At 23.4% G+C, this 15,960-nt stretch overlaps 2 protein-coding genes across 5 annotated transcripts; one reads left to right on the top strand and one right to left on the bottom strand.

Annotated features, from left to right (window-relative positions):
• The first annotated feature begins 50 nt into the window (after nucleotides 1-50).
• LOC107993264 (DNA replication licensing factor Mcm3) lies at nucleotides 51-4,336 on the top strand. Its single transcript, XM_062083343.1, has 12 exons — nucleotides 51-88; nucleotides 392-491; nucleotides 596-708; nucleotides 833-1,035; nucleotides 1,119-1,249; nucleotides 1,349-1,587; nucleotides 1,696-1,938; nucleotides 2,429-2,792; nucleotides 2,873-3,177; nucleotides 3,258-3,408; nucleotides 3,523-3,953; nucleotides 4,037-4,336. Exons 2-12 carry the CDS (start codon nucleotides 420-422, stop codon nucleotides 4,233-4,235), a joined length of 2,451 nt encoding a protein of 816 aa, XP_061939327.1. The 5' UTR covers nucleotides 51-88; nucleotides 392-419; the 3' UTR covers nucleotides 4,236-4,336.
• A 2,387-nt stretch (nucleotides 4,337-6,723) lies between these two features.
• On the bottom strand, nucleotides 6,724-15,613 carry LOC107993271 (sodium leak channel NALCN). Of its 4 annotated transcripts, none has more exons than XM_017049604.3 (29): nucleotides 15,472-15,613; nucleotides 15,039-15,172; nucleotides 14,743-14,928; nucleotides 14,459-14,688; nucleotides 14,113-14,390; nucleotides 13,749-13,996; nucleotides 12,848-13,237; nucleotides 12,499-12,690; nucleotides 12,300-12,437; nucleotides 12,023-12,229; nucleotides 11,699-11,895; nucleotides 11,502-11,624; nucleotides 11,234-11,407; nucleotides 10,969-11,148; nucleotides 10,610-10,862; nucleotides 10,372-10,539; nucleotides 10,006-10,214; nucleotides 9,802-9,922; nucleotides 9,601-9,734; nucleotides 9,355-9,520; nucleotides 8,889-9,083; nucleotides 8,514-8,731; nucleotides 8,182-8,405; nucleotides 7,967-8,103; nucleotides 7,748-7,884; nucleotides 7,518-7,674; nucleotides 7,325-7,441; nucleotides 7,052-7,226; nucleotides 6,724-6,977 (listed from the first exon to the last, which is right to left on the bottom strand). In XM_017049604.3, the coding sequence occupies exons 2-29, from the start codon at nucleotides 15,141-15,143 to the stop codon at nucleotides 6,799-6,801; spliced, it is 5,238 nt and encodes a 1,745-aa protein (XP_016905093.1). In that variant the 5' UTR covers nucleotides 15,144-15,172; nucleotides 15,472-15,613; the 3' UTR covers nucleotides 6,724-6,798. The 4 variants fall into 4 exon arrangements, 3 of the variants coding, with proteins under 3 accessions (XP_016905093.1, XP_016905095.1, XP_016905094.1); XM_017049606.3 differs by having other exon boundaries at nucleotides 6,724-6,944; XM_017049605.3 differs by having other exon boundaries at nucleotides 14,459-14,682.
• Between the last annotated feature and the right edge of the window lie 347 nt (nucleotides 15,614-15,960).

The following is a 15,960-nucleotide window of genomic DNA, read 5'->3' as shown; positions in this document are numbered from 1 at the left end:
AAAATCAACTATCTAAAAATTCTATAATATATTCTATTATATGATACATAATGATAGTTTTTCTACAATATATTATACGACAGTTTAGGTTAAAAAGCATCTTTTCTAAAAAATATATTTATTCTTTCGTGTAAAACTTGATTATTTTTTTTTTCTTTTTTTATTAAACTTTTTATTAAAATATAAATTTTTTAATGAAATAATTATAAATATAATACAATTTTAGAATTTATATTGACATTAGCCAGAAAGTATACAAATTTGTATCGAAATATGAAAACATCGATTTTTTAAAATATATCGATTCAAAAATGACATAATTTTTACATTCCCGCGTAAACTGTTATGTGTCAGTTATATCTTAAATTTTATATTTGTTAAATATTTTTAGATATTAAAGTAATAAAATTAATATAACAATGGATATCATTGATCGAGATCAAAGATTGGAAGAAATACAAAGAGAATATGTAGATTTTTTAGATGATATGGTAAATTTATTAATATATTAGTAATATTAGTAATAATATAATTATTACTACATATGCATATAATAGTATAAAATTATTTTTTTTACATCTTTATCATTGCTTAGGAGGATCAAGGCATTTATACTACACTTGTTAAAAATATGATTGAAGAAGGCAATCGCAGATTATATGTAAATGTTAACGATTTACGAAAAAAGAATCCTGCTCGTGCAGCAAAGTACATTATACATTTAATTTATTTATTTTTAGTTTTTATTTTTTTTAGATATATCTTAATTATATTATCTTTATAATAAAGATAATATATTTTCATAAAACATTAATTTCAATTTATTTTATAGTCTATTAAATAATTCTTTCGAAGAACATCAAGCTTTTCAAAATGCATTGAAACAATTTGTCACAAACATTGATGCAAATTATGTGAAAGAAGATCTTTTTATAGCATTTGAAGGAAGTTTTGGAAACAAACATGTTACACCAAGAACTCTTACATCAAATTTTTTAGGTAACTTAGTATGTGTAGAAGGTATAGTCACAAAATGTAAGTTAAAATTTTTTATATAAATTTTATATATGAATGTTATTATTTTGATTCTGAAGTTAGATTTCTTTAAATTTTATAAGGTTCCTTGGTACGTCCAAAGGTTGTAAGAAGTGTCCATTATTGTAGTGTCACAAAAACAGTAATGGAAAGAACTTATTCTGATTTTACATCTTTTGAAGCATTTCCACAATCTGCTGTGTATCCAACTACAGTAATTTCTAATTTATATATTTTTTATATATATTTTTATGTATAATTTAAAAGTAAAAAAATATATTTCGCATATATTTCTAACATTTTTCAAATATAGGATGAAGATGGTAATCCATTAGAAACAGAATTTGGTCTTTCTACATATAAAGATCATCAAACATTGACTATTCAAGAAATGCCAGAGAAAGCACCAACTGGTCAATTACCAAGAAGCATAGATGTGATATGTGATAATGATTTAGTAGATCTCTGTAAACCTGGAGATAGAGTTCAGATTGTTGGAAGTTTCAGATGTTTACCTGGTAAACAAGGAGGATATACAACAGGAACTTTTAAGTATATTGATTATATTAATATTATATAATATAATAAATACATTTGATATATTATAATAAATTTTTAAAATAATATTGAGATATATAAATATAAAACTATTTTTTGTAGAACAATTTTAATTGCTAACAATATTATGCAATTAAGTAAAGAAGCTAATCTATCTATTTCGCATAATGATGTTGCTATGTGTAAAAAACTTGCAAAAAATAATCCATGTAAAAATATTTTTGAGTTACTCAGTACATCATTAGCACCTTCTATTCATGGACATGATTATGTAAAAAAAGCAATTTTATGTTTATTACTTGGTGGTGTTGAGAAATTATTACCTAATGGTACAAGATTAAGAGGGTAAAATATTTTAAACTATAATATATAATATATATACATAATATAGAATGTTAATATATTCGTAAGATATTTTTGAAAGATTTATTATAAAGATCAAAATAAAACGTTGATAATATAAAAATCTTAAATTATTATTATTAATCTAATTTAAATTCACATTAAATGAAGCAAAGTGAAAAATAGTGAAATAATATAATGAGAATAGAACTACTTTATTCTATTTCTATCTCGATTCGCGATTCGTTTTAATGTATATTTTAAATAATTATAATATAAATTAATGATAAATTTAATAATAATGATTAATTTAATAATAATTAATATATATATTTGATAAGTAAATTTCAACTGATATTATATCAACTATTGTATTTGTTTTGGCGTTTATCCTTTTACTCCAAATCTTACGAGTATATTAACATTCTCTATAAATTTTATTTAAAGAAATTGACATGTAATTATTAATTTAAATTGCTAATTTAATTTGTAGAGACATTAATGTTCTGCTTATTGGTGACCCATCTGTTGCAAAATCACAACTTTTGCGTTATGTTTTATGTACTGCTCCGAGAGCAATACCAACTACTGGTAGAGGATCATCTGGTGTAGGTTTAACAGCTGCTGTTACTATAGACAATGAGACAGGAGAGCGTCGACTTGAAGCTGGAGCTATGGTATTAGCAGACCGCGGAATTATTTGTATAGATGAGTTTGATAAAATGTCAGATATTGACAGAACAGCTATTCATGAAGTAATGGAACAAGGAAAAGTAACAATTGCTAAAGCAGGAATACATGCTAGCTTAAATGCACGATGTTCGGTATTGGCAGCTGCAAATCCAGTTTATGGAAGAGTAAATTTTATATTAATTAAAAAATTAAATGTATGTTAACATATTTTCGTTTATATTAATATTTTTTTTTTTTTTTTTAGTATGATCAATATAAAACACCAATGGAAAATATTGGTCTTCAAGATTCATTACTTTCTCGTTTCGATTTATTATTTGTCATGTTAGATATTGTAGATTCTGAACAAGATCAAATGATCGGTGAACATGTTGTTAGAATGCATAGATATAGAAATTCAAAAGAACAGGATGGAGAAGCATTACCTCTAGGTAGTAAAATAGATATATTAACTACAAAAAATCCAGATCAAATTCTTTTTGAAGAAACAGAAACTCAAATTTATCAGAAATATGATCCCTTATTGCATGGATTATTACAATCTAGGAGGTATATTTAATAATGATTTCTATTTATAAATTTAAATTTATAACAATATAATTCTTTGTATAATAATAATGTATTTCTAGTGATCAAATTTTAACCATAAACTTTATGAGAAAATATATTCATATAGCTCGTTGTATGAAACCAAAGCTCACAGAAGAAGCTAGTGAAGTAATTGCTGCTGAATATTCAAAATTACGATCAGAAGAATCAATAGATTCTGATACAGCAAGAGTAAATAATTTTTCTTATTTTTCTTATTATCTTACTTTACGTTATTTATTATATTATTTAATAGAAATTTTCATTTATTTATTATTTCATTAATTTTTTATTATTTCATATTAGACTCAACCTGTAACAGCTCGTACTTTAGAAACACTGATTCGATTATCTACCGCACATGCAAAAGCTCGTTTATCAAAAAATGTTACCGCAGAAGATGCACATGCAGCAATAGAATTGGTAGAGTTTGCCTATTTTAAACGAGTATTGGAAAAAGAAAAGAAGAAACGGAGACGAAATGACAGTGAAGAAAGTATAGATGGAGAAAATCAAAATGAAAAAAAGAAAAAACGTGCAAAAAAAGCAAAAGAAACTTCACAAGATCAAGATCCATATAATTTTGAAAGCGATGATGATAATTATATTGATGAAGTTGCAAAAAGAGTTACTAGATCACAAATGAAAACAACTGATTCAAGTTCAAATCAATCATCAGCACTTGATTCTGATTGTACTATATTACCAGAAACTCTTACTATCATTAATGAAGAAAGGTATGTTTAAATTATTTTTAATTTTTTATTATTCTCAAAAAAATATCTTAATATTATATATATTATATATTCTGTAATTTTAGATTGAAAGTATTTAGAACACTTCTTTATAAATTATTTCAACAACAAAGAGCACAATCACTTCCATTATCTAGAGTACATGAATATATAAATAATCAACAAAGTCAAGAATTTACATCTAATGAAATTACTGCTGCAATTAATAAAATGTCTGATGCAAATCAAATTATGGTTGCGGATGATAATATTTTTCTTATGTAAGATATATTTTATACATTATTTTATATCTTGTAACACAAAATTGTAAAAATGATTCATTAATGATTCAAAATGTTTTAATAAATATCTATATTTCAATTAAATTATATTTTTAAAGTTTTTATTTATATTATAAGTATATATTATGAATATTTAATATATTTTAATTTATAATTTATAAAAATAATATTTAATGTTTATTTTTATCCAAAATAAAACAATTATATCAACAACAATTATATATTATGAAAAATAATTTAATTATTCTATTAAATTTTTTTATTTTTTATATATTTACATATTTAATAACTAACATTAACATAATAACTAACATTAGTACATATATATATATATATATATATACTAAATTTATAATGTCATTATTTTTATATAATTGTAATAGCTATTTTCACAACTTTTTATAATTTTATATAGTAATATAGTATTTTATACTATATAATATTTTTATAATATATAACCAAATTATCAGAAAATAATCTTATTATTTGGTATTTAATTTCGTGCAATCATAATATTTGAAATTATATTCATTTCATTTTAGAATTTGTTTAATTAAATGATTTACCGTTGAATATACCAAATTGTTATATTTTATTATATAAAGATTATATATTCGTAATTTATGGTACAAATAGGATCAAAAAAATATTTTTGAATGAAATCATAACTGCGAAGAACGAAATTATTTTATTTACGAAAATATCCTTTTCGAGAAAACATAATTAAAAATCAATCAAATATTATTTATATATGCATTTTAATATTAATTGATTTTTTTTAATCTTTTAATCTTCATTATAAAAAAAAATATAAATTTAATCTTCACTATAGATTATAAATATTTTTATATGAAATATAATATCTGGACATGTTTATTAACATGTTTTTAAGATGTACAAAGAATACATTAAATATATTCGGATAATAATAATAAAATAATTTTAATTAAAATAATTGCTTTAATTGAATTTAGTTATTTATTAATTGATTTATTAATGTTATTAATTAATGATTTTATAATTTACAAAACTTCATATGTATGAGGTTAACATTTTAAATATATTAATTAAAAATTATAGATTAAACAAATAAGAATATTATTTTTATTATAATCAATTATTTATTTATTATATTTTGATTATAATCAATTATTTATTATTAATTAATTAATTAATTAATTATTAGAGCGACTTATTTATTTATTAATAGAGAGATTCATTTCATTATTACCATTTTATTATATTTCCATATCTTGAAAATATTAAATATTGATAATATTTCATTATAAAAATCCTTAATATCAATCATTAATCAAATGTATATATTACATAGATATATATTGTACTTGATTAATTTTTAAATACAATTTTTGTTCAAAAATAATATCTTCAACTTTTTATTTTTAATTTTTATATTTGAGCTATAAAATTAGCTATCTTCTTGATTTCATTTATATCATAAATTATAAACTACTATAAAACTAAACTCTTTATAAATATATTCTATTCTCTATGAATTGTAATAAGAAATCATTAATATTAATAAATTTATAATCAATTATTTTCTATATAATATAAAGTTTCATAACACATAATAATATTAAAAATAAATAGATTTCGCGTTTAATTATTTTTTATTTATATTCATATTCATTTTTTTCCCGTTTTTAATAACATTAATTTTATTGATCATAATTAAAATGATTTCATGATTTAATTTTTAATATTTTTTTATTATATAAAATTTACTATATCTAATTCTGTATAAATTTCATATTTCAATATCAATAATTGATAAAAAAATATATATTTTTAAGAATATTATACAATTTTTAAGAAAATCATATAAAATTATATGATTATATAAAAAATGCGTTATAATCTATAAAACAAAATCATAATCACATTATTATTATGTAAAAATCATTTTATGAAACCTTATATTGTACTAACAAATTGAGATGTAAGGAAAAAATTAAATTTAAATTAAACTTAAAAAAAAATGTCAAATAATACATTAAAAAATTAAAAACAAAAATTATTAAATATACATATAATTTTTCTCTACTAATATAAATATAAATATAATTCTCATGTAATAATAATACTTGTTTTATCATTTCAATAGATTATTGCAAAATTTCAGTATCTAAAAATTTTTAGATTAAAATAAATATATAAATCATTTTTTTAAATATATTTTTATATTTTTCTTTATAAACAATAATATAGAAAATAAGATTAAAAAAATAACTTTGTTTTAAAACTTTTAATTAAATTAGAAAAATTGTATCTTTTCTTTTCTCCATTGTAAATGTCAATGATTTACATTAGTACTTTGGATATATATTTTTTTCCTTATTTATTAAATTTTTGTATTTGTATTTGTATACAGAAAAAAAAAAGCAGAAATAATGCAAAGTATATAATAATGCAAATTTTATATAATCATTAAGAATAGTAATAAAGCATAAAATATTAAAGCATGTTTTATTTATTACATTTTATATTTTTAATTTATACTCATGAAAAATATAAATGAATATTTAAACTTCGTCTTCACTGGACTCACTGCTATATGCCAACTGTTCTTTCCACCATTCTCGAACTTCTAACATAATATTGGAAGGTTTTGATACGATTGCCTTTGCATTGATTGTTTCCCGCTGTTGTCTGCTTTGCTCAGTGCTCTCTGTGAGATGTGGCAAATTATTTTTCGGCATCGCTTCAAATAGAAAACTCATATTGGATAAAAGCAAAATAAAAAGATATAAATATATAATGCAAAAATATATTTACGTGGAGGTCTATTATTTTTTTTCTTTGGTACCGCATTTTTATCCTTTTCACATCTAATTGAAGCAGGATCTGATAATGTTGGAGTTAAATACTTTCTTCCTGATCCACTACCTATACTATCAGATCTTGGAAGAACGACTGGTTTTTTTATTTTATGTCTAGTTCCATCACTATCCTATTTAATAATAAATATTAATAAAAATAATAAATAAAAAATATAAAAATTGTATTGTAATTTTTTAATATTATATAATAAATAATATAAAAATTTACTTTTGTTTCAATTTCTTCTTCTTTGACAGTCTCTTTTCCTTTCTCTTCTATATGTTCTTGCTGTTGAACCTGTTCGGTATTAGCGCGAAGACCTGCTACAAGACTATTTTGTTGCTTCTGCAATATCAATTAAATAATTCATTTTATTTAGTACTTTATTTTTCTCCAAACTATTATTTTTTTCTAAACTTACCCCACTCGCACGAATTTTTTTTAGACAACCTTCTAGCCAATTTCTGATTGTTTGCTTAGCAACTTCTTCTTCAATAATATATTCAAATTCTTCTCTCGCCAATAATTCTTCAAGCTGAAGAGCTTTTCGAATATCAACTGAACGATAAGATAACATACTGAAGAAAAATATTTTTTATTAATAAAAATGCTTTAAAAAAATAATATATATATATTTATCAAAAAATTTACTTGATAACATCATGAAAAGTAACATCTTCCCCATTATTCAACTTTTCTAGTTCATAGCACATATGTTTAAAAAGAAGACGATCCTTTTGTGGATCAGTCTCTAATCTACCTTTTAATAATCGTAAAATAAACTTCACCTAAAACAAACTAATATATCATTATTTCTAGCCAATTTATAACAGTTTATTAAACATATAATAATTTCTCTTATAAACGTACCCGTTTCACAGGTATAAAACCCTTTTGATGATTGTCAACAACATTCCAAGTGTTTTGAAAATTTCTAATATCAGCATAAGATAATAAAGCATCTTCTTCATTTGAATAAAATAAAGAAAAGTTTTCCATAATAATAGCTATTATAGAAAATTAATTCTTAGTTATTATTCTAAAATAATCAATATATACATTTGAAATAATCAATTAATACTTACCAACTAGAAGATTTAAAACAATATAAGTAATAATGACATAGAAAGTACAAAAATATATTAAAGAAGCATGAAAGTTGCCACAATCAGTTTCCCAATAATTAGCAGCAGGAGTACAATATGGTGGTTGTATCATGCAATCATGCATTATTTTATTCCAATCTTCACCTGTGACAATACGGAAGAGCATTGCAACTCCAGTTACAGGTGACTCAAAATTTGCACGCCTAAATAATAATTGTCTCTCTTAACATCATTAAGACAAAAATATTCGCAACATTTAATTGTTTTGATATTAGAATTATTTTTTATTATATAAAAATACACAACATTACCTTCCTATACCTTCACCATATTTTACAGTTCCAAAGATAATCGTACCAGCTAGTGCATAGAAGAAAACAAGGAGGAACATGCCAAATATAATAAAAAAACTTTTACAAACAGATACTCCAACTGTTAACATCAACATTTTGAGAGTTGTATGTTTGCCAGTGATTGTAAAGAATCTAAGAATCACAACCATAAAGCCGATTACGTATGACAAATCATTCTGCAAGAAAGATATTCATTAAAAATCTATATTATATATTTATAAATTATAACAATAATAACAATTCTCTTTCTCTTTCTCCCTTCCTCCCTTCCTCCCTCCCTCTCTCTCTCTCTCTCTCTCTCTCTCGAGCCATTATTAAATAATATTGACTTACCTTCATTGTACAATGAATGACGATCCAAATAACACCGACAACTGTCACGAGCAAATCATATCTGTTTCTTCTGGACTGCCAATAGCCACGTGGTGTAAAAGCAATATTTTTCATAATTACTTCCACGAGGAAGATGAGTGTCAGAATCGTGGACACCGTAGCGAGTGCTTCCGTGTGTTCTTCCTCGATTCTCCACTTAAGGGACAAAAGATAAAAAAATATTTGTTAACGAAAAAAAAATGTGTTGATTTACTTTTACCACGGTCTAATGGTAGCCGGCAAGGAACAAATGATTCAAAGTAACAGTCAATGAATTCTATCCTTTCACGAAAAATATATTATATTTATAAAAATTATTATATTTTTTGAATATAAAGAATTTTAATTAATTATAAAGTGATGTTATGGTGTTGTAGTGTTTTGTGTGATGTCATTATACAAAGAAGATAAAAATTATCCAACTCACAGAGACACATAGAAGAGAACTGTTTATAAGCACCATAACTGCAATAAATCTTTTAAAATAGATATTTTGAGTGATATCATAGATAAATGCTCTAAATTTCTTTCCATCTGGTCTAGGTGGTAAATGTAACGGTTGTGCAATTTTTAATCGCTTTTTTAAATCACACCTATTTAAATCATAACATATTTGTTTAAAATTTTTATATAATATTTAAAATTTCATTAAATGAATTAATTAAAGATTTACCATCGTCTTTGATCAACTGTAAGTAAGGCAGTTCCTTTATTTTCAGAATAATTAGCAATGACAACACCCACAAACAGAGTTAAACCAATCATACAACCCAGGAAAATATAAATATGAATATAAATAGCATGAACCTAAAACAAAAAAATCATTGAATAATAATATTTTAAGAAATGTTTTAAGATAATATTAATTACTTACTGGACCAAGAGCTTTAATAAGAACATCTCTAACATCAAGCCATCCTTTAAAAGAAAGTACTTCAAAAAGTGCCATTAATGCATCACCAATATTATCAAAATTAAATCTTTTAGGATTGGCCCTAAAAAATTTTAATATCTTCTTAGAAGCATTTTTATTGTATTTTATTACTTATATCTTATATTTTCTCTTGAATAAACCTACCAAACACGTGGTACTAATATAGATGGATAACTCTCATTTTCGCCTGGTTGCAATTTCATTTTTGTTACAAATACTCTTCTCATAAATACTCCAACACAATCTTCTCGTTTCAAAATAGTAGGATCATTACAACGTGCTAATCTACCCCCATAAAGCTGTACACCATAACTTGCAAATATAAACATCAGTAAAATCAATAGAGTAGATACCTAAAAAATTTTTTATTCATTTTTTATCTAAATTAGATCACTCCTCTGTAACATTTTAGAATAAATAAAAGAATGGATTTGTGTGCTGAAGAATTAGTTAAATGATTTTGATTATATTAAAAAAGCACCATTTAAATTTTTAATTAAAATTATTTACCAACAAAATCTCTTTGAATCCTCTACATAATTCGTAAACAACTTTTCTCATGTGTGGTACAAGAGTGAAGATTCTTAATGGTCTAACACAACGTAAAATCATTAGAAGTTGTGCACCTGAATTTGGTGGCACGCTTTTCGGCATCCAACAAAGAAACACAAGGCTAACCTAAACGTCGATTGAATTAGCGTTAAATTTACTAAATATTGTATAGCAGGAATGATTTTTTTCAACATACAACATAAATAAAAACATCTAAAACAGAAGCGACATCTTTGATATAGGCTTTTGGTGTGAAAAATAATCCATCTGCTAAAATCTTTAGAGCTAATTCAATACTCATAAAAATCACAAAACCATATTCTGCAATTTGTAATGCTGGAATTTCCATTACGCGATAGCGTGGTGTTTCAAACATCATAGAAATACAAGACATAGTAGTAGCAAAAATCATTACCCAATCAAGATATGTGACCAAACCAAGAAAATTGCTATAAAATATATATAGATATAATTAATTTCTTTCTTTTTTTTTTAAATTTTAAATAACAATCTAAAATATAAATCAAAGCAATCATTTATATTAAAAGCACTTACTGTAAACTTTTATATTGAACTTTTCTTTCTTTTCCAGTTAAAGGATCTTTCACATTTGTATCATATCTTGCATAAACAAGTGATTGACAAATTTTACGGAATTTACTTTCACGTGGTACTGCAAACAGTGGTGTATCAAAAAACGGATGATTCTCACGTAAATCTTCTTCGCGTTGATTTCTATGTAAGTAACAATAAACAGCAAAATGGAAAAAGTAGATAGATAGATAGATGATAAAATCAATAAAAAAAAATGATATTTTACCTTCGCATTTCGGCTTGTTGTCGTTTAGCTTGTAATAATTTAATATCCAAATCATGCGGTCTACTGCGAGAAGAGCTAACTCTATTTATTCCACCAATATCACCATTTTCCATCAAATGTTCATATGTTTGTTTTAATTTGATTGATCCACTACGAACACTTCTTCTAATTGACCTTATTATATGAATAAATTGATTAATATAAAAAAATATATTCTTTTAATTTTCCTTATTTCAAGTATTATTATTACATAAATTTAAAATTTTACTTTTTTTGATCAAAACGAAGTTGTTTAGCGCTACTAACAGTGCCTTGTGGTTTTAGAAGACCTTTTCCTGGTACTGGTATCATAGCGGAATCACCTAATAATAATCTTTGATTGTTGGAATCACTAAAAATTTATATAAGCATGTATATTGTAATCTTATAAATTATTTATAAATATTATGTTTTATAAATATTCACTTTATAATATAAATAACAGCTGCTTTTTTAAGACTGGTAACAACATTTCTTACTTTAGGTGGATTATTTAAAATTTTTACTGGACGTTGTTTTCTATATATCATTTTTGAATCAAAAGTTTCATTTATTTTCTTTACTCCTTCATTTTCTTCATTTTCCATTTCAAATACAAATTGTCTCATGAAACTTTCACGAACCTAAATTATGTATATAAAAAATATTTATATCTATATTTCAATCTTTATAATACATACATACATACATACATATATATATATATATATATATATATGGATATATATATGGATAATGAATAATACTTACTTTTGGAAGATTAAAATCTGATGGTACTTTATGTAAGCATGTCATTTGAGGACTATCAGGAAATTTCTCAAATATTCGCAATCTGAATGGTAAAGTTTCTTTTATTTCCGCACTTTGTTCACGGAATTTTAATTGTTTCAGTTTCTTAATGTCTTCATCCAATTCAAGATTATCCAAAATTACGGCGACAAATAAACTTAACACAATCTTAAAAAATCATTAAAATTATCTTTTAATCTTTTTAATAATTAAAACAAATATCTAAATATATTTTTACCAATGTAACAAAAAGATGATATAAAATAAAATACATAGCAACAAGAGGAGCCATTGTTTCATGTGTTCTTAACATTGTTTCATCCATAACATCTACCCAAGCTTCTTGTGTTAAGATTTGAAACATGGACATAAATGCCTAAAAAAGTTCTTTATCAATACAATTTAATTATACGTAAATCTGTAAATATTTCCTTTACCTCTGGAAATGTTTCAAATTTTGTGAAATTGCGAAGAAAACAAAATAATTGCATAGAAATACTCGATGATATGACTAATAGACACATAGTAAAAATAATGAGGCTTCCTAATTTTTTCCCAGGACCAAATATTTTATATACAAAATCTTCAAGCATTGGTGATGCCTTGATAAGTCTAACTACTCTAAGAACCTAATTATAAAATAATATTAATTTATCATTGTATTTCAAATTGATTTTCTCTATCATTACATATTTCTAATTGATTTTCTTTATCATTATATATTTTTAATTAATTTTATTTGTAATGAAATTTATTTTAAAACTGAATAAAAATGAATATTGAAACCTGAAAATATGTGAATCCAGAAAGATAGAAGAATGGAATAATATGTATGGTTGTACCAATTGCTAATAACAATTCAAATTTATGAATTGAATGCTTATAATAACTGCGAAATCCAAGACACCAGATTTTGAACAATGTTTCTAGATCTAAAAATATTGTAAATGCAATCTCAGCATAATAATAATTATCATAATACGTATGCCTTGGTTTCTCATCATGTTTGAAGCTCATAGTTGCAGTGGTAATACCATTTGCCAAAATTACAAACATTACCACCATACGAAAATGAGGAGATCTGAGAATGGCATGACATATAGGAGAAGCTAAACCTCCGTGTTTATTTTCATCTAAGGTTACCAATTTCCAACCATTGTCATCACCAGTTAATATCTAAAAAAGATTATATATACAAAATATAAAATATCTTTGAAAAATTAATTTTAAAGATCGAAACAAATATAAAAATTGATCTATAATAATTCAATTAAAATTATTTATTAACTTATAAACAATTGAAATTTATGTTAGATGAAAAGAAAATAAAATAAAACCATTTTGTCTATATCTTTGCAGAATATTTTCGGTTTGCTTTATCTAATATAAACTTAAATTATATTTATATTATTATAACTTAATAAATAAATCTCGATCGACATTTTTGTATATTAACTTTTATGTTTGTTTTTGCCTTTAAAATATTGTTTTGTCTTTTTAAAAATATTTCATGAATATAATTAACAAACTATAACAAAATATATTAACAAACTGTACATGATAAAGATTATGTATAAAATTATATATATATTTTTATATACATTCAATCTTTATTAGCAACTTTATTAGCAAATTAATTATTATATTAATAGTAGTAATAATTATTATATATAAAATTATTACTAACTTGTGATGCTGTGTTATTGCTAATATGTCCTCTAACACCCCACATTTGTTGAAACTGAACTCGAATTTCATTAAAAGTTTCTGTGATAACTGCTATGAAAACATTTTTCACAAGCCATGCTAAGAAAAATATCATTGTACTAAAATAAAGAACTGCACGCCAAGCAGGTAAACTATCTATTGCGCGGTACATAATAAAAACCCATCCTTCTTGTGATGCAGCTTGATAGACTGTAAAAATACTTGTAGCTGAAAAATAAAATTATTTATGTAAAATATTTTAGTAAAAATTATTTGAAAAATAAATTATTTGTAAAGATTGTTATTGTGTAGTAAATATTTTAAATTATAAAATTTATTATTACCAAATTCATCAAATCCATTGAAACCCATAATATATTTTGATAATTGAAGTTTCATACAAGTCATTCCCTCTGGACATTGATATCCTGATTCAGGATCAGTAGAACAAAAAGTATCAGGAATGGCTAAACTATTTATAGTTATATTTGTTGGATCTGTAGTAGTATTAAGAACACAATGATTTTTTAATTCACCAAAAAACTGAACGCCTAAAAGACCATAAAGAGACATGAAGAAAAGAAAGAAAAGAGTTACATTATATATCTGTTGACTTGAACGCCTGAAATTATGAATAATATAAATATATCATAATTTATAATAAATTTTTAATATTTTTAAAATATTTACTTGAAAATTTGATTAATTCTAGCTTTTGGCATAGAAAACTTTAGAAAAACTCGTAAAAAGCGTATCATAATTAATGGACGTGGCGCGCGTAATATTGAAACGTAACTAAGTTCTAAAGCGAAACCTAACATTTCAAACATTTGTAATATTATAGATAACCAAAGAAAGATAACCATGCTTCCATCAAATTGGCACCAATGATCTTTTAAATAAGATTTATCCCTCTGTAACTAAAGGATTGTCAGTTTATGTAAATTGTTATATAATAATATTATATGAATTACCTTCAATATACCCCTTATATGCATCTTGGCAATCATTTCAGCAGTAAATAAAAATGTAATAATTAAGTCACAAACAAAGGTAAAATACTGAAGTGGAGGAACTTTTTCAAAAGTTTTTGGAGTATTCAAGCAAACAGAAGCTAAAGATATCAAAGCACAAGATCTCATCAGCCTTCTCACCCATAACTATAACAATTAAGTAATTATTTAACAATTAATACATATACCACTTACATAATAAGATATAAATTTTTCATGTAAATAAAAATGAATATATTTTTTATTTTATAAATTACCTTATTTACCCATTCTATATCAGCGCTCTCATTGAGGGATTCCTCTGGGCCATAATCAGCCAAGACAGGTTCCCCTTTGAGGCTCTGCTTACGCCCCAACATCATAATAGGAATTATGTTCGCAATGGTGAAGCCTATAATATAAAATTGTTATGAATATTGTAGTATACGAAATCAATATACATTGATGAAAAGAAATTTGAATATTGGATAATAAATATTTTATTATTATAGTTATTATATTATTGAAAATTAAAATATAATATATATTATATATATTAAATACAAATATAATAATAATATAATAATATGAAAATCACAAAATTATTATAATCTGATTAAAAATATGTATAAGGATTTATAATATAATTAAGAATTTTTAATTATTATAATTACTGTATTTAATAAAAATAATATAAATAATTATTATTACCTTTTTTTAACAATTTGAGCGATAATGAAAATTGCCTTTATGGCAATTAATATATATTACATTTCAACATTAAACAACGAAGTTTCATATTGAAATTGTATAATAGACATCTTGGTAATTACAAATTGGCGGCATTTTGGTAAATATTTTTTGGTTTAGTTCTCAGTTACAAGTTTTTTAGTAATAGTAAAAATTCGAAATGAGCATGAGCAGTATTGTTACTTTACACATAAATCAATATATTAAATGAATGAAGGCGCGTAAATCGATAATAACTGATTTTACAAAATTTTTATTTTGAGACATATTATTTCAATATTAAAACTATTGATTAACTATCTATTATATATATTAATAAATGATTTTAATTAATGAAATAATTAATGAAATAATAAAAAAAATTCATAAAAATAAGTAGATATATGTAATTATATTTCTATTTCAAAAGACAATATTAATTTTATCAAAAATGTAAATAATCGTAAAATA

Source organism: Apis cerana, linkage group LG12 (assembly GCF_029169275.1).
Source record: "Apis cerana isolate GH-2021 linkage group LG12, AcerK_1.0, whole genome shotgun sequence".
Classification (NCBI taxonomy): domain Eukaryota; kingdom Metazoa; phylum Arthropoda; class Insecta; order Hymenoptera; family Apidae; genus Apis; species Apis cerana.
The sequence above is the reverse complement of the archived record's forward strand: the minus strand, read 5'-3'. Positions and strand labels throughout refer to the sequence as shown.